The 19,724-nt window shown below is 34.2% G+C and overlaps 1 protein-coding gene across 3 annotated transcripts in view; it reads left to right on the forward strand.

Annotated features, from left to right (window-relative positions):
- Positions 1-16,558, forward strand: part of LOC107440692 (cancer-related nucleoside-triphosphatase) — a 63,073-nt gene extending 46,515 nt beyond the window's left edge. For 2 of the 3 annotated variants that reach the window (XM_071177897.2, XM_087157871.1), the window contains 3 exons: positions 4,801-4,869; positions 12,795-13,593; positions 14,547-16,558. In XM_071177897.2, the coding sequence (XP_071033998.2) occupies positions 4,809-4,869; positions 12,795-13,593; positions 14,547-14,688 (1,002 nt within the window). In that variant the 5' untranslated portion in view covers positions 4,801-4,808 and the 3' untranslated portion in view covers positions 14,689-16,558. Of the gene's footprint in view, positions 1-4,800; positions 4,870-12,794; positions 13,594-14,546 lie in introns of those variants that run through there. The other variant, XM_071177901.2, reaches the window with a different exon arrangement.
- The last annotated feature ends 3,166 nt before the right edge of the window (positions 16,559-19,724 follow it).

The following is a 19,724-nucleotide window of genomic DNA, read 5'->3' on the forward strand; positions in this document are numbered from 1 at the left end:
CCAGTTTCCATGACAACGGTTTGAGGTGAAACGGAGTATAATTCGATTTTAAAATTTTACTACAAAAGCATTTAAGAATGCATAAACAAACATTCGTGTAATTATGTGACATTACAAACGAAAATAGACAATATAAAACATGAAAATCAAAACAGAAGCACAGATATTGATAAAAAGTTTTGTTTTAATCCTAATAGAAAGTACTTACTATTATTAATTTTTTTGTCCGCACGGACCTATGAAATTTTCACTAAAAAATTTGGCTGAAAGCTATGATGCTTACAATTGTCGTATTTACAGTTTATTTGTCATTGGTATTACACTTTCTGTACACATAAAATAGATGTATCTCCTTATTTATTGAAAAAGAGCTAATATAGATTTTAAAATATTTAATTATTCATACAACGAATGTAGTTTCCTAGAAGAAATTTGAAACTAACTCTTTCAGAACACACAACAAAATTTTTAATGTTGATATGATAGAAATGAACTGTAATTATTGCAAATGAATAAAAAAAAAGTTTACTTACCTGCAAAAGAAATGGACAATTTTAAAGAGAACTTGCATGAAATGATTGCAAGCTTCGTCAACAAAATCTGTCATTAGCCAACAATTACAAAATAAGCTATCTGTCACAGTTAAAGTTTGTGCCTCTCATAGTGCGAAAGTTTGGTGCAATCAATTGCGCCATGAATGTATTTCTCGATCATATTTACCGGTTTATGGTGCGACCTAAATAGAACATTTTTTCATTTAACCAATTTATGGTGCAATTAGAAACTTTGCACCAAGTATTGGTTAAACATTTACCGAGTTTTTTTACAGTGTAGGGACTTTATTTAAGTCGCACTTGAGTTACACCATGGGCTATTGGTGACGGAAACAGGAGGATGATCCGAAGACATTCTATCACAATTTTGTAAGGTCACTTCCTCAATTTAGACATAGATCTGATGGGGAAGGAAATTTTCTCCATATCCCAGTACCCATGTTCCTGCTCAACGACCAATCACAGGACTTTCGATTCCACAGATTCCCTGGAGCTTCAAATTGGTAATCTTTCTGAAGCGTCTAACCAACCCCCGATTCATCTTGAAGATTCCCCAGTGCTTCAAATTGGTAACCTTTCTGAAGCGTACAACCAACCCCCGATTCAGCTTAAAGATTCTTCAGTGCTTCAAATCGGTAACCTTTCTGAAGCGTACAACCAACCTCCGATTGGTCTTAAAAATTCCCCAGTGCTTCAAATTGATAACCTTTCTGAAACATACAACCAATCCCCGATTCATCTTGAAGATTCCCCAGTGCTTCAAATTGGTAACCTTTCTGAAACGTACAACCAACCTCCGATTGGTTTCAAAGATTCCCCAGTGCTTCAAATTGGTAACCTTTCTGAAGCGTCTAACCAACCCCCGATTCATCTTGAAGATTCTTCAGTGCTTCAAATCGGTAACCTTTCTGAAGCGTACAACCAACCCCCGATTCATCTTGAAGATTCTTCAGTGCTTCAAATCGGTAACTTTTCTGAAGCGTACAACCAACCCCCGATTCATCTTGAAGATTCTTCAGTGCTTCAAATCGGTAACCTTTCTGAAGCGTACAACCAACCCCCGATTCATCTTGAAGATTCTTCAGTGCTTCAAATCGGTAACCTTTCTGAAGCGTACAACCAACCCCCGATTCATCTTGAAGATTCCCCAGTGCTTCAAATCGGTAACCTTTCTGAAGCGTACAACCAATCCCCGATTCATCTTGAAGATTCCCCAGTGCTTCAAATTGGTAACCTTTCTGAAACATACAACCATCCTCCGATTCATCTTAAAGATTCCCCAGTGCTTCAAATTGGTAACCTTTCTGAAGCGTCTAACCAACCCCCGATTCATCTTGAAGATTCTTCAGTGCTTCAAATCGGTAACCTTTCTGAAGCGTACAACCAACCCCCGATTCATCTTGAAGATTCCCCAGTGCTTCAAATCGGTAACCTTTCTGAAGCGTACAACCAACCTCCGATTGGTTTTAAAGATTCCCCAGTGCTTCAAATTGGTAACCTTTCCGAAGCCTGCAACTAACCTCCGATTGGTCTTAGATTCCCCAGTGCTTCAAATTGGTAACCTTTCTGAAGCGTCTAACCAACCCCCGATTCATCTTGAAGATTCTTCAGTGCTTCAAATTGGTAACCTTTCTGAAGCGTCTAACCAACCCCCGATTCATCTTGAAGATTCTTCAGTGCTTCAAATCGGTAACCTTTCTGAAGCGTACAACCAACCCCCGATTCATCTTGAAGATTCCCCAGTGCTTCAAATCGGTAATCTTTCTGAAGCGTACAACCAACCTCCGATTGGTTTTAAAGATTCCCCAGTGCTTCAAATTGGTAACCTTTCCGAAGCCTACAACTAACCTCCGATTGGTCTTAGATTCCCCCAGTGTTTCAAATTGGTAACCTTTCTGAAGCGTCTAACCAACCCCCGATTCATCTTGAAGATTCTTCAGTGCTTCAAATTGGTAACCTTTCTGAAGCGTCTAACCAACCCCCGATTCATCTTGAAGATTCTTCAGTGCTTCAAATCGGTAACCTTTCTGAAGCGTACAACCAACCCCCGATTCATCTTGAAGATTCCCCAGTGCTTCAAATCGGTAACCTTTCTGAAGCGTACAACCAACCTCCGATTGGTTTTAAAGATTCCCCAGTGCTTCAAATTGGTAACCTTTCCGAAGCCTGCAACTAACCTCCGATTGGTCTTAGATTCCCCAGTGCTTCAAATTGGTAACCTTTCTGAAGCGTCTAACCAACCCCCGATTCATCTTGAAGATTCTTCAGTGCTTCAAATTGGTAACCTTTCTGAAGCGTCTAACCAACCCCCGATTCATCTTGAAGATTCTTCAGTGCTTCAAATCGGTAACCTTTCTGAAGCGTACAACCAACCCCCGATTCATCTTGAAGATTCCCCAGTGCTTCAAATCGGTAATCTTTCTGAAGCGTACAACCAACCTCCGATTGGTTTTAAAGATTCCCCAGTGCTTCAAATTGGTAACCTTTCCGAAGCCTACAACTAACCTCCGATTGGTCTTAGATTCCCCCAGTGTTTCAAATTGGTAACCTTTCTGAAGCGTCTAACCAACCCCCGATTCATCTTGAAGATTCTTCAGTGCTTCAAATTGGTAACCTTTCTGAAGCGTCTAACCAACCCCCGATTCATCTTGAAGATTCTTCAGTGCTTCAAATCGGTAACCTTTCTGAAGCGTACAACCAACCCCCGATTCATCTTGAAGATTCCCCAGTGCTTCAAATCGGTAATCTTTCTGAAGCGTACAACCAACCTCCGATTGGTTTTAAAGATTCCCCAGTGCTTCAAATTGGTAACCTTTCCGAAGCCTACAACTAACCTCCGATTGGTCTTAGATTCCCCCAGTGTTTCAAATTGGTAACCTTTCTGAAGCGTATCTCATACAAATCAGCCAATCGTCCAAATCGTCCAACTTCAGATTTAGTAGATGAAGTGCAGCAGGTCATACGAGCTACACTAAGGATTTTCTTTTTGACAAGGACATGGTAGATTGTAATGTACCATGCTATGTTTTACTTTATTTTGTAACCGTCGTTGAACAGTAGACCTAATTTTTTGGGCTTAGGATTACAACTCCGCAGCCTTGTAATTTTAAACCCAATCCAGAAGACAAGAGAACTCCTTTTTCAATTATCGGGAGAATTCGCCTTGATGGAAGATTTATTGATGGAACTAATCCGCGTTTGGGTTACATTTAAAGGAAAACCACGAAAACCTTCCACGGTTAACTTGACGGCAAGGGGACTCTAACCCATGATCCGTCTACCACTGAGGATATTTTACATCAGGTCGACTCAAGTCGGAGGTGGAATTCGCATCGACCAGCGTTCGCAGGGATTCAAACAAGGTTCACCTCAATGGAAGGCGAACGCTCACCATGCTACGTTTTTTCTGTATATATAACCGTCGTTGAACAGCCGACCCACTTTTTTCGGGTTTACGACTACTAATTTTCAACTCCGTAGCCTTGTAATCTTGAACCCAATCCGGAAAACAAGGGAACTCCTGGATCAAGTATTAAGAGAAATTTGCCTTCGTGGAGGACTTTTTGATGGAACTAACCCACATTTGCGTTACATAGAGAGGATAGCAAAGGAACTCTAACCCATGATTCATCTACCACTGGGGATATTTTACGTCTACACTGTGCTTGGTGCTAGCCGGGTGCGGAGTTCGAATTGACCATGGATTTGAACCCGCTCCATGAAGGCGAACGCTCTATCCCCTGAGCCACCATGGCGCACATAAAGTGTTTAAAATAATTATACAGAAGCCGAAATCAGTGCTTTTTTACAAATGGTGTCAGCAAAAGCTTTTGCGCAAAAATTATTCACGCTTTACACTTCTCTTCTCGTTCCATTTGTAAGATTACAAGAAAATCAGTTAACATCATGTCTTTTAATATTTCACCTATTACCAAGTAATTTGAAGTGTAGAATATTCACATAGAAGAAGATTGAATATTCACTTAAAAAAAATAAAAACCTTCCAACCTGTCTGATGTTTTTCCGGCGATTAAAACTATGCAAATAACTCATTAAATACAATGCTGGTTAACGCATTTTCCATATGAAATTCTTTAATATATTACATGCTTATTTTTAACTGTCATTTAAAAACATTTCCTTTTTTCTAACCTTGTTACTTACAATCTTTTGTTCTTGATGTTGCTATAGTTTTTTCCACATTGTTTGCGATTTACTGACTCACTTCTTTTTTTAATTTCTTCAGGCGCCGAAATGAAATCGTGTGCAATTCTTCAGATTTTCATAGCAGGAGTTATTTGCATATCTTATACAGGTAATATTTTAAATTTTTTAATGAATTTATTTAATATTTTACGAAATGCTTATTGATTCTCGGTACGTTATTTTTCCTTTTCAAAATGTGGTTTACGAATTAGTGGCTGCGATTTTTATTGTTATTATATTTTAATAGTGTCACTGTAAATTTACAGTGAGCTTCACTTAAATAAATTCAACCTTGATTTTGTGCCATCAATTTTAACCAATGAGTACCATATATATATATATATATATATATATATATATATATATATATATATATATATATATATATATATATATATATATATATATATATATATTGTGTATAAAAAGTACGTTTTTGACACATTTTACAGTGCTATGTCTAAACATATCAGGTATATTTTCCGAAGAAATTATTTTTTCGTGAATTGATTAAAATAAAACAGGAATTGAAAAGATTAATAGTTAAGAAGTTATGAGGGTTTTACGTGCAAAAAGTACAAATGTAGCGTAAAAGCATTTATCTATGCAAACAATTGGTGTATGTATTTTTTCTAGCTGAATCAAATTCAAACAAGCACAAATCAAAAGGACTAATATTTCAAAAGTTGCTATGGTTTTTTTTTTGTATTTCATTTTTTTATATATATATATATAAAGCACTATTTTGTGAATTATACTTACCATGAAGAAATTCCTTATAATTTCTAAGCTATATACTTTATTCACTAGTATTTTTTTTTCTTTATTCAATTCAGCATGAAAAATGATATTGCAAAATATCCTGCTCAGATATCCTCGAGCATTGTTAAAAGTGTACTTAAGTACATGTCAATAGTAGTACTTTTAATATATGTAAAACGCTTTCAACTTTTAAGCCATTTATTCTATCAACTCTTCTATAGTCTCATTCAAGTCAACGTAAAAAAACTACATAAAGAACCGTATATCACTTGCTTAGATAACAATGTCAGTTGCGTAAATTGGTACAAATACACAATTGTACTTCAACCTGTTACGAAACTAATTACTTTCGAATTGACAAACGAATTGTTACTTTTAGAAACATTTATTGGGACGTAACACAAACATATACATATTAACACAGACACTCAAGACATAATCATTTACATTAATCCCGGTTACATAGGGGGCGCTGCTGGAGCGCTTCTGGATACGAATATTCTTAACACACCCCACCTGTACTCTGTTAAGAGTACATTACTACAAACTATTAAATGCAAATACAAATTAAATTATATTAAATCATATGCAAATACAAAATATAAAGAAAGAAAAAACATTATAATGACACAAGGATAATATAGGCAATGATACATGAAACCTTTTAGTATTAATTTATTTCAAGGGGGTAAATTAACTGAATTGGTCGTTTATACTGACCTTTAGATGTTTTGATAATGCATGATCTAATATGACCATCTCGGCCAATAATTACTTTTTCAATAATGCCAAGGGGCCACAAAAATTTAGATTTCGTTATTCCTTCGAGCAATACTACGTCCCCTACCTTCAGATCCTTTTCTGGTAAGGGATTAACAAATTTGTGTGCATTTCTTAATTGCATTAAATAATTAGCTTTCCATTTTAACCAAATTTGACGTACAAGTCTAGTTTGGTAAATTTTACGTCTAGTTAAATTTTCTTTATTCGAGGGTTCATTGCTCAAAATTTCTGTAAAATGAATTGGATAGCTAAGAATTTCCTGTCCAGGAAATAAAAATTGGGATGGTGTGAGAGGTAGTGGTTCATTTAACTCATTGCTTACATAAGTAAGTGGTCGATTGTTCAATACAAATTCAATTTCTGATAGAATGGTCGTCATTTCTTCAAAGCTAAGAAAAGATTTACCGAGAATTTTTCTTAAAGGTTCTTTAATACTCTTCATGAGTCTTTCATAAAATCCTCCCCACCAAGGAGCATGAGGGGGGATAAACTGCCATGTTATTTCATGCAAAGCCACAAAATTGTTTAACTCTGAATCATCCAAAATTTTAGAAAAACTTTTCAAAATATTTTCTGCATTTTTAAAACTCTTAGCGTTATCCGAAATGATGACCTTACAATTTCCCCTTCTCGCCAAAAATCGTCTTAAAGACAAAATAAAGTTTTTTGTTGTCATATCCGTGACTAATTCAATATGAACAGCCCTTGTAACAGCACATGTAAACAATGTTATATAAGATTTTTGATTAATATCTTTACCTGAACGAACAGTGACTGGACCAGTAAAATCAATTCCAGTAACAGTAAAAGGGGGGTTTTCAAGAACTCTAGTCTTTGGTAATTGTGCAGTGATTTGTTCTGCAGGTTTCAAAGAGTACCTTTTACAAATGAGACAAGTTTTTAAAACCTTTTTCACTATTTGTCTACCCTTCGGAATCCAAAATGCACTGCGAATTTTTGCGAGGGTAGCCGACACCCCACCGTGACAAACCTTTTTATGTTCTCTAGAAATTAGTAATTCAGTAAATTTTGACTTTTTAGGTAAAAGAATTGGATGAATCTCGCTATCTGAAAATTCACTTTCTTCTAACCTTCCCCTTACTCGCAAAACATTATTTTTATCTAAAAATGGGGCGAAATAATAAAGAGAAGACTTTTTAGATACCTGTTTACCATTTTTAATGCATTCCAATTCAGAAGAGTAGACAAGACTTTGCTCATACCTTATCCAGTCCATCTCAGCTTCTGAGAGCTCAGTTGCAGTGTAAGATCCCAACTCAACTGGTAATTTTTTGAGCTTGTTGACGAATCTTTTAACCAGTACTGTGATTTTTAACACTCTATCTAAGTTACTATATTTATTTAAATCTAACACAAATTCTGAATCAAACACTGTACATTTACATTGGGAGATTATTTCACATTCTTTTCTAACTTCTAAATCTCCAATGGGTTTCTCATTTTCAATTTTACAAGGCCAAAACTCACTAGATTGACTCAACCAAGGTGGTCCATACCACCACAACGAATTTTTGACTAAGTCCGAAGCAGAAATACCCCTTGAAAGGATATCTGCAGGATTTTCTTTTCCAGGACAATGAGACCATTCTGTTTGTTCAGTTAAATTTTGAATTTCATTGACTCTATTTTTAACAAAGGTTTTGTAGTTATTGGCCTCTCCCTTAATCCAATACATGCATATGGTTGAGTCTGTCCAATAGTGATGAGTAGTTTCAAATTTTAAACATTTACTAACTTGTTTAACTAACCTAGCGGACAATAAACATCCTAACAATTCTAAACGTGGCAATGTGATTGACTTAATAGGAGCAACCCTACTCTTGGAACATACAAAGCTAGTAATCACTCGATTTTCTCGAGTAATTCCTCTTAAATAGATCACACAGCCATAGGCATTCATGGAAGCATCTGAAAAAGAATGAATATCAAATGAAATAAAATCACATAAAGTTAATCCTGAAAAATAATGTCTAGGAATGAATATCTCATTCAAATGTTCGATTTCACTGCACCACAACTGCCACTTGTAGTCCAGTAAAGGTGGAAGTTCAATATCCCAGTCAATATTAGCAGCCCACAATTCTTGGATAAGAATTTTCAGTTTCATAATGAAAGGACCAACGTAGCCAATGGGATCGAAGATGCGACCCAGAAGGTGTAATACAAATCGCTTGGTACTGCTACCATTGACAGCAATGTCTTTCAACTTGCTGACGTCAAAAAAGATTATATCTTCATCAGGATTCCAAGCCAGTCCTAGAACTTTACTTGGTACACCATTTCCACTTATGCCATTTGAGTCATCAGTTTCTATGCCAGATCTTTTGTACATCTCACGGAGTGGTATCGAGTTAGTTTGCCATTTTCTAAGCACCATTCCTGCTTTCTTCATTATCTCTACACTTTCGATGCTGATTTTATGAGCAGTTTCTAAATTATCAGTTCCTCCAACGAGATCATCGACCCAGAACGAATTTCTTAACACTTCACAAGTTTCTGGGAATAAATTTTGGCACCTTTCAAAATGGTGCTTAAGAGTTGCTGCAAGCAGGTAAGGACTTGGTTTAAGTCCAAATAGCACTCTAGTGAAGTTTAGTACACAAAGCTTGTCTGAATTGAGGTCTTCAATCCAGAAAAATTTGGTAAATCGTCGATCATCTGAGTCTATCAAAATTTGTAAATATGCCTGTTTAACATCAGCTGTATATGCTACAGCATTTTGTCTAAATTGCAACAAAAGCTCGAACAAGTTTGGATATAAGTTCATTCCAGTATGAAGACAATCATTGAGTGAGTATTCTCCCTCTGCATGAGCTGTACCATCAAACACTATTCTGAGGCGACTACTTGTTTTATCTTCGCGAATGACAGCATGGTGGGGCAAATAAAACGTAGATTCATCAATTAAATCATCTGACAATTCAACTATTCCCTCTTTAAGATAACCGTCTACAACCTCCCGATACTCCTTATACAAAGATGGATCTCTCTTAAACCTCTTGACCAAACTATTAAAACGTTTTAATGCCACCTCCCTATTGCTCGCCAACTTTTCTTGCATCCCTTCTATCCAAGGCAACTTAACACAATATCTATTGTCAACAAACTGAATCGAATCATTAAATTCCCTCAAAAGATCTTGTTCTTTGCTACCTAAAGTCTCTATTTCGTCACCTCTAATTCCCAAACTTTCCAATTCCCAAAATCGTCTAAGCTCCGAAGAGATTGAATCATTCTCACTAAAAACGAAATTAACCGATGCGGACTCAATTGAACCTTCACATCTACCTTGAAGGGACCATCCAAAAACTGTTTCAAGAGCAACTAATGATGAATTTAACCTTTGAAATCTCTTAGTCAAATCCCAATAATAATCCGATCCAACTAACAATGAGATCCTACAATCATTGGACAGCTCATTAGTATTAAATGTCAACTTAAGTCTCCTGGCCTTCATCTCAGCGCAAACCCTTTGATCAGGAACATGAATTGGCGCTCTCGAAATTTCATCTATCTCCAATGCCTCAATCACGACTTCGTTACCTTCGAAAATATTTCGCAACTTAACCTCCACTTTGCGACAAACCTGCAACTTAGGATTCTTGGAGCCAAAACTATAAATTTTCAATTTTTCAAACCCTACAACCTTTAATCCTAACCTTTCGGAAACACATTTTTTAACAAAAGTCCGTTCAGAGCCATTATCAAACAACGAAAATATTAAATCCGAAGAATTAGTGCCAACAATTTCTACCTTTACACATTGCAACAAAATTCCTCCATTTTTATTCCCTATGTGATTCGAAGAAGTGGATACAATTTCATTTAATTTTTTCGCTTCATTTTGGTTTTTCTTCGACTCACCCTCATCCTTATCCTTTTTAGAGTTTTCTAGTTTAAAACATATTGCACGCGCATGTCTACCATTACAAAAAGAACAAGCGGGGCCTTTACAAATTTTAACAAAACAATTAACATTACAACATAATAAGCATCTTCTTTCGCGTAATAATTTCTCTCTTTTATTTTGAGCTTTCAAATTCTCACATAAAGAACTCAAATGATTTTGATTACAAAATATACAACCATTTGAAGCTGCATTAGTCAGCAATTCATTCGCGGAGGATATAAATTTATTCCGATTCCAAGAGCCTCCGTTATATTTACGAGAAATTTGTTTTGAATGGAAATTCGACGCCAGGCGAGGCGAAGGGGGGGAACCCGCAGACTGCTGCAAGTGAAAAGCCCTCTCTCTGGCGATAATAGCGTTATGCAAAAAACTCATTAATTCATTTAGATCATGATTAGTACTTGAAATTTGCTCTTTACTAAATTCTAAAATAAGATCACTGGGAAATAGTTTCAAAATAATTGCGCTAAGCATTACACTATACGTTTCCGATTTTACACCTAAACTTTCAAGAGAACGAATTTGAGTTTGACATTTAAAATAAAGATTCTTTAATTCCTGTAAATTAGACGAAATTTTTAAAGGGGTCATATTCAACAGTTTAGACATATGGGCGTTAATTAAAACATCTTTTTGACCGAATGTATCTTGAATTAATTTAAGAGCTGGTTTATAGTTGTTTTCTGTTATCGCAAAACCTTTAATGCAAGAAAGTGCCTCACCACCAAGACAACTAAATAAATATGAAAATTTTTCTACATCTGAGAGAGAAGGATTTTTGTCAATTGAATTTTCATATTGATTCCAGAAATTCAAATACTCTGATGGATCGCCATAATAAGTTTGAATTTTTAATTTAGGCAATTTAGCGCTTATATTTCCGCTACGATTCATTGGGTTTTCTTGCACATTATTATATTTATTTTCAATTACGCTATCCGATTGCAACGATTTTATTTTGTTTTTTAATTTAACAGTTGTAAAAACTATTTCTTCGTTATATTCATCAATTTTTTCTATTTCTGATTCAATATCATCATTATCTAAAAGATTTTCGATTTTAACATCTAAAGATTTTATTTGATCGTCTTTGGTTTGCAATTGGATCAACAGACTTTCGAACTCATCGATTTCAATTCCCTGCTCATCTAAACAAGTTTTAATTTTTGTAATCAGTTTAGTAACCTGTCCTCTATGCGAGGTGCGTTGCTTTTTTAACTTATCCAACTCTTTCTTTTCAGCCATTACTAAATTTATATTCCTTTTCAGATATTAATAAGCACTACCAAATCAAACAATTTTTAAAGCATATGTGGTTCAGTAAATACAAACACTACAAATTCAAACTAGTACTTATTCAAAACGAAAGTATATCAAACATAAACAACACAATTTTACCATTTCAACAATTTCCTACTCATAAACCCTAATTCGACACAATATGAAACAATTAAATGTCCAAATCGAAACTATTTCAATGCAATGACTTTTAACTACTTTCAACACAATACGAAATGGATAAGTATCAAATCAAAACAACATACCCCACATGCCGTCATTCTTTATTTCTTGCAAACGAATTTTTTATTCGAACAAACCATGGGCTTCCACGGACGATGCATCAATTTTCTGTTACGAAACTAATTACTTTCGAATTGACAAACGAATTGTTACTTTTAGAAACATTTATTGGGACGTAACACAAACATATACATATTAACACAGACACTCAAGACATAATCATTTACATTAATCCCGGTTACATAGGGGGCGCTGCTGGAGCGCTTCTGGATACGAATATTCTTAACACAACCCATAATTACTATAATTATAAAACCCATATAAGTATTAACATTCAATTCAGCGGGAAAATTCTTTTTAGGGATTCTCTTTATGGAAAAGCGTACAGAAAAGAGTTAAGGAACTTTCTGACGAAAAATTACTTTTAGTATTATTTAATTCTGAAGAAACATCCTTTTTATTGACATATGTACTGTAATTAATCATCTAAACTGCACGAAATTGTGGTCACGACGATTTACTGTTATGCCGTTGACTAAATTGTTCCAGGGGAGAATTATGCTTGCGATGAGAATCATTTCTACGACGAATCATATCACGGCGAATCATGCCCACGATGAATTGTCGCCGAGGCTTTTCTCACGACGAATTGCCCCATGACAAATTATGGGCTATGATTTGACGCTATGATGCTACGAATTAAGGCAGAACTTTTTTCCCCATTATTTTTCTACTTATTTGATGTTCTTTACTTCTTCAAGTGGTGCAGGAAATGAATTGCTCCATGTAAATATGAGTTTAAACGTAGATTTTCTTAGTCTGTATGTTTCGTTCACATTTGTTTTCTTTGCGTCCAGTTATTGTACAAAATCAAGATGGCTTTACTTAAAGGGGACGCCCTGTATTCATTCGATTTAGTGGAGCTATTTCATTATAATTTATTTTTAGTAAATATGATTTAATTTTTTTCGAGCTTTTATTTCAAAAGTAACTTCATATATCGTTGTAGTAACTTCATAAATTTTATTTTTTAACAGAATCGCAGGAACAACTCAACTCAACATCGACTCGTCGGCAGACCACCAGCAAATCATCACTTTCAAAAACAGGAGATTTTCCTCAATACGTGCAAGCCCCTTACGACTATATGCGCAATTTCGACGATCTTCTGATCCGGAGTTCAAATAAAGATCAGCTGGCAACTCAAGTGGATTTTTTAGATCTCCAGACTACCCCAAAACCTCTTCAGCATTTGACGCTTTACAAATTATCCCACGATCCCACCCTAGAGTTCTATGACGAGACGGAAAACCTGGCCTTAAAAAAGCATGACTATGCCAGAGGTGGCCAAGGAAATTTTGGCGGTTGGGATAGTTTTCCTTCTGGAGGCTTCAATTTAGGAGGTCATGGGGGTGGTGGTCATGGAGGTGGTCACGGAGGAGGATTACGAGGTAGAGAAGCTAAGGCACTTTTTGTTCTGTTGGCGCCACTCATACTGCTGGCAGTTTTTGGTCCCTTTTTAGCTACTCAAGCTATGCTACCCTGGATGATCGGTGGAGGGTTGACGACTGTGAGTACGATCGCCGGAGGACGACGGAAGCGGTCTATTCTGGCTGATTTCAGGCACGCGACCGATCGGAGGCTTCAACTCTTTTTGGAAGTACAGGATTATTTGGCAAAATCTGGAAATCCAGATTTAGTGAGAGAATTGGGAGATGCTTTTATGAATTGCCAAAAATACAGTGAACGAAGAAGCAAGTGCCTGGAGAGAATGTCTTGTGAGTACATGGATCCTTCCTCAGATCTCAACAGGGAAGAACGCAGAATAGGAAGGATGTAAGTTATTAATGCTTTGTTTCATCTAGCACACTCTTTTAAACATAATAGTTTCCCTATTAGGTTCGAAGACCCATTCTTTAAACAGCATAAATTTAGAGAGTTAGATGTGTTATTTTATTGTAATTTATTTCTAGTGAAAGTGATTAAATTTTTTCAAGTTCAAAAGTAATAAAATTAAATAATCATTGTAATAGAATAATTACTGTAAATTTATCTGTAACGTTTTTTTTTAGAAAAATGCAGCTTGCAGTAAATTGGAATGTTTTTAAGTAGTGAATATTGACATGGCAATTATTTAGCATTCAAATTTAGTAGATACATTTAATATAAATTTTTTTTTTCAAAAAGTAGCCGAATCGAGGGATAAAAAGCGTTATTTGGCTAAACCATTAGTATAATTCGTTCATCAGGAGTTGGCACTTGGCTCCGCCTTCATCACGCGGTATCCGACGATACTATTCCACTATTTTTGGGAGAAGGATGTGAACAATCCTGAATAAGGTTGCTATTTGGGGATCGTATGACTAAAATATTTATATCACAATCTCTATGTGCATTTTTTTAAAAATAATTTTTCATAAATTTGATGATATTTCTTTCTTTTGAGTGAATAGTTTGTCCTTTTTGAGACATTTTGCTGCAATATATTTAATTGGCTAGAGTAACGAAAGGTATAATAGCAGATAATAAAGCGAAGTAAGCGACTGAAAAATAATTCACTGTTAGCGTTTGGAGCGCATTAAGGGTTGTCTCAATTTCAGCCGCGGATACGTTTTTCCTCTTACTCCCTGCGCGGAAATGAACTCTTCGTCCGAGGTGGAGCCAAGTGCCAGCTCCTGGTGACTGAACTATAAATGTTCGTACAATAAATTTCAAAAGGAAATTCTACAACTGCAGTGATACCGTAGGGTTGCCATGTAGTTCTAACTGATGATTTTCTTTTTATGTAGGGTTCTTCGAAATGTTCTGTCGAATCCTCTTGTACCAGTATCTATGGCAAATCGTCTGCAGAAAGGTCTTGTACATGCTAGAAAGCAATCAGGGAGATGCTACAACTATTGGTGTGAAGTTCTTGATGGTTTGAAAAATTGATGATGTTTGACAATAATGATAATTATTGAAGAATACATAAGTGAATCATTTTTCATAAATGAGGAAGTTTACTCTAAGTAGAATATCATTGAACACTTGATAGAATTTTCAATATTTATTAATGAATTGTTTTATTGAAGTTTCATTTGTAATTAATGAATACTTGGTTAATTTTTCACTTGCGACAAACTTTTCATCGAAGTTTTAAGGGTTACATCAGAATACGTGAATACATCATTAATGTTTTTTCATGGAATTGATTTCTAATAGACTTCATATACACTACCTTACAATAATAAAAGAGGAACTTTCATTTTTCGTAATTTATGAAAGTTTCTCAAGAAATATTTAAAGATTTATTTTATGACTTTAGAGACGTTTAGGTCATGCGATTTCTTTTACTTTTCAATTATGTTCAAAGCTTTCAGAGTTTTGAGAGACTAACACTTATTTAACACTAAACGTACCAACACTTAATCTATACGTATTTCTACCATTGCTGGTCAAATGACCAGACTTTATGTTTCTTGATTGAATGTATGAAATATGGATGTTAGGAAGGAAAAAAACTAAAAACACTTTATTATAATTAAACAAAATTGTATATTGCTAATTTTTATGCTATACAAACACAAAGAATAAGAATTTTTAATTCATTGCGCAACACATTTTTTACATCTACAGGGTGTTTTCATTGTACATTTTCCGCAAACCTATTTTTTCTAATTATTATTATTTCTATAATTCTTATAATTATAAGAATTATTATTCTTATAATTATTCTTATAATATTATTTCTTCTAAGAACTTGTGCTGTCTTGATTGTTTCGACATTTTTCTGGGTAAAAGTAACAGTTTAGAAATGAAGTAAAGCTATCAAAGTAAAATATAAGTTACTTACCAAAATATTTAGTTTTTGTCCCCTTTTCTTACACAAAAGAGCCAATCTAAAATTTTAGGTACCATCTTGAAATTTGAATTCACAGTTATTCTAACTGAACTAACTACGCAACAGTTCTTGCAGAAATGTGTAACTAATCGAATGCAATACGTTGAACACACATTACATCGTAGCTTCTGACATCGATGTTACATCGTAGCATCGTAGCTTCTCCCGTTCAAATGACCGTTTGTGGTAGAAATAGGTATACGACAAGTATTATTCGATACAAACAATATACAAAAAAATAATAATAATAGGATATTAACTGTATATAATTGTTAAAAAAAAAGTCATGAAGTCACATGTGCAAAAACGATAAGATGATAAGCGCATTTTCGATGCAAAAGTCCTTAAACGGTCATTTGAGCGGTTATGGTATGTTAAATAATAAGAAACAAAAAAGAGTGCTTTTGAACACCATTAATTAAAATGTAGCAATAAGTTTGCAAAAAAAAACTAAACTAAATTCAGTGGCGCGACAGCCCACAGAGGGCCAAGGCCTACTGTGCCCATTTCAGTTTTCTTGACCTCGGGCTCTGGGGTACAGGAACAGATTCTCTGGTTAGGTGGTCAGCCGAACGCGAAAACCCCAGTGTTTAGATCCCAATCGTGTTTGGTACTCATTTATCAACCCACTGAAGGGATGAAAGGCTGAGTCAATCTTGCCCGACCCGAGGATCGAATCCAGGACCAGTGGCACGGGAGCACGTAGCTCTACCACTCAGTCAACGGGCGTCCAATGAGTTTGTAACTTGTATAAATGAAGTTGCTTATTATGCGCATTTACTGTACAAAATTTAGTGAACGTAGTTTAATTATTCATAATAATATAACATTTTTATAAAAAATTAATTTTTTTGCTTTTTTCTTACTATAACTGTAGAAATATTCAATAAAATTATACAAAATTTAGTGAACGTAGTTTAATTATTCATAATAATATAACATTTTTATAAAAAATTTATTTTTTTGCTTTTTTCTTACTATAACTGTAGAAATATTCAATAAAATTATACTAAATTTAGTGAACGTAGTTTAATTATTCATAATAATACAACATTTTTATTAAAAAATTATTTTTTTTGCTTTTTTCTTACTATAACTGTAGAAATATTCAATAAAATTATACAAAATTTTCTGAGTCATTTTGAATTATTAACATTGTAAATTTGGAGATATAAAATCGTTTGAAATTGCCCAAGATATGAGGATTTAAAATAATTCCTAAACAATTTTGCGTCTTTGGAAAACATAAAAAAAGGGTGAGTTTCCTTACTTGGAGTTTGCTCCAAAATGGTCTAGCAATACTTGTTCGAAAAACAGACAAACAAATTTAATCTTAATAGATGAGTTAAGATGTTCCATCCTTCTCTTTTTATTCAAAAAAACAATTTTGTGTTGAATTTTAAATGTCTGGATGGTTGACTGAGTGTAAACAATAACTAGCTTCCTAAAACCAGAAGAAATTTAGAAAACTTCCGGTGTATCCCTCCGCTTATGTTATGCTTACGAGTCGATGTGTGAACAGGCTTAATATTCTAGAAAGTTTTATTATTGCGATTTGTGTTTAAAATTAAGCTTAAAATTTTACCTTAATAAGAGTTTTCTTGCAATTTGCAAATTTTAACTGGTTATGAGCCTAAAGCAAATTTAACACAACTAGGAGGCTTCGCCCCCTGCTCGCTGGTGCTCGCCAACTCCCGAATGGAATTTAGTTGTTGTTTATTTAGTTATTGTTATTTGTTTTAGTTGTTGTTTATTTAGTTTCAATAACTTTTCTTTATAATGCAATAAAATCTGGCGAGCAGCTATTTAAACGATCGAACACTTCGTTTGTTTATTTGTGGCTTGAAGTTAGGCTCGCAGAAAATGCCGTTCATGGGTTAAATTTAGTAGGAACAACACAACCTATGACGTAGGCTATATTATACCCAATTAAAACGTATTAGCGTTTTATATAACATGGATTAGCCATATGATGCTCACTACGTGCTCTTGCGCGCCGAATCCAATCAATTAAAAATTAAAACTGTTGCCAGCGCGAGAAAAGAAATATAATCGGTTTTATTGATACATACGTACGTATTAGCGTTTTATATAATATAGATTAGTATCAGAGCATAAATAAAGTGTAAGGTTCAGCATGTTTTGAGTGTTGTCGCCCTTATTTGGCTATATTTGTGTAAAATATAACTGTTTTTTTTTGGGGGGGGATGCATCATAGCATGCTTGCGGAATCTTCCGAATCCATTTGTTGTTTGTTTCGTTGACATTTAAATTGATATAACGAGTTATATTGTGAACACTACAAATGTAAAAATATTTGGTGTCGTGTTTTTTTCAAGCTTAGGCATAAAAATCGATCTGAAGTGGTAACCCGGAAGTCTTACGACGAATTTGAACCCCTAGCGCCCTTATTTCCTCTGGTAGGGTACACTAGTACCCGGTAATATAAGACGTGGTCCAGTTAGAGTATTATGGGTTAATATTAAGGGGAGATACAGGGCCATGTTGTAATACAGAATATTGACTTCACTTCGAATTTCTTCATTTTAACGCTATTCAGCTCACTATTATATATATATATATATATATATATATATATATATATATATATATATATATATATATATATATATATATATATATATATATATATATATATATATATATATATATATATATATATATATATATATATATATATATATATATATATATATATATATATATATATATATATATATATATATATATATAGTAACCTATAGGGCAACAATACACTTTTATCTAACTTAGCTTTACACTGTCAACCAGACTACAGTCCATACCAGACTACAAGTAGGAAGGAACGATGTTCGAGCACGGCGTGTCAGAAATCACGAGTTCGAAAAACCAATGGCACAGGGAAAAAGTGATTCAAAAGAATAAGCGTTGGAAAAAAAAAGGTGTTTTCCTGTCCTGTTTTAATTCTGTATTTTTGGACATTAAATTGTGTTATTTTTCTTACCCTCATCATGACATTACCTCATCATAATATGCTGATTATGTTTTCCTTACGTGCTGTTTTACAATTTTTTTTTCTAAGTTTAAAGACTTCAATTATGCATTTTACACTGCGCATTAAACTATTGTTAAATTAATTATAAAAATTAGTTATAAAGTTAATTATGAAATTATTATAATATTATTAAATTAATAAAAACTATTATTAAATTATTATAAAATTAACCAATTATTTGGATTAGACCAAATTTTTAGCCAAAATTTTGAAAATGTAAAACGTTTCTAACAAATTTCTATGTAGTTTTTGTACTTTTTGATAAGGGGTTATCCACAAATTTCATTTTGTATCCAAAATTTTAATGATAATACCTCATAATGATTGTCCAGACAACAGAATGTGATGATATAAGGAAGGAAGACCTATGAAATAAAACATACTTTAATAGGGGATGGGCCTCTATAATGCCAGAGTGTCATTTTTAATCTTGTTATATAGTTCAAAATAAATTTTGGGCAATTTCCCTTTCCATTCACAGCTTTCTTTTAAAATTTGCAAAAACTGTAGAGAAAATTCCTAAACTTTTTGAATTTTCAAGATATTTAAATAGGTTCTTTTTTCATTAAGTTACTAAATACGATTCAAAGCAAAATCATCAAAAGATTTTTTTAAGTTTTTCGCTCCCGCTAATCTTAAAATGACCACCTAATGTTTGTCTAAGATAGGTACTCTGACCGCCACTAAGTCTGCGGCAGTCTGGAGCTATGGAAACAAGAAGAGGGCATTTTAAGGAGGGTAGCTTCGATGAAGAGGTCTCCTTTTCTCTCGCCGAAACCAGTCCTTAATAGGGACCCCGCACCCCTACTTGAAATAATCATACCTCGTTACCATAGTCACCGCCACAGCTCCAGACGAATGTCTGGCAGAGTACCTATCTTAGACAAACAGTAAATGCCCTTATCTTGTGCAATTTTTAGCAACTGTTTTTCATATTTTAAATTGATGCTTTTGTTAATGGCTTGTTTGTTAATTCTATGTATAATATGATTATTGAAATTAAAATAAATATAATAAATTAAGTTGTTTTAA

This window comes from Parasteatoda tepidariorum, chromosome 2, assembly GCF_982258835.1.
Source record: "Parasteatoda tepidariorum strain Cologne lab strain chromosome 2, Ptep-v5.0, whole genome shotgun sequence".
Classification (NCBI taxonomy): Eukaryota; Metazoa; Arthropoda; class Arachnida; order Araneae; family Theridiidae; genus Parasteatoda; species Parasteatoda tepidariorum.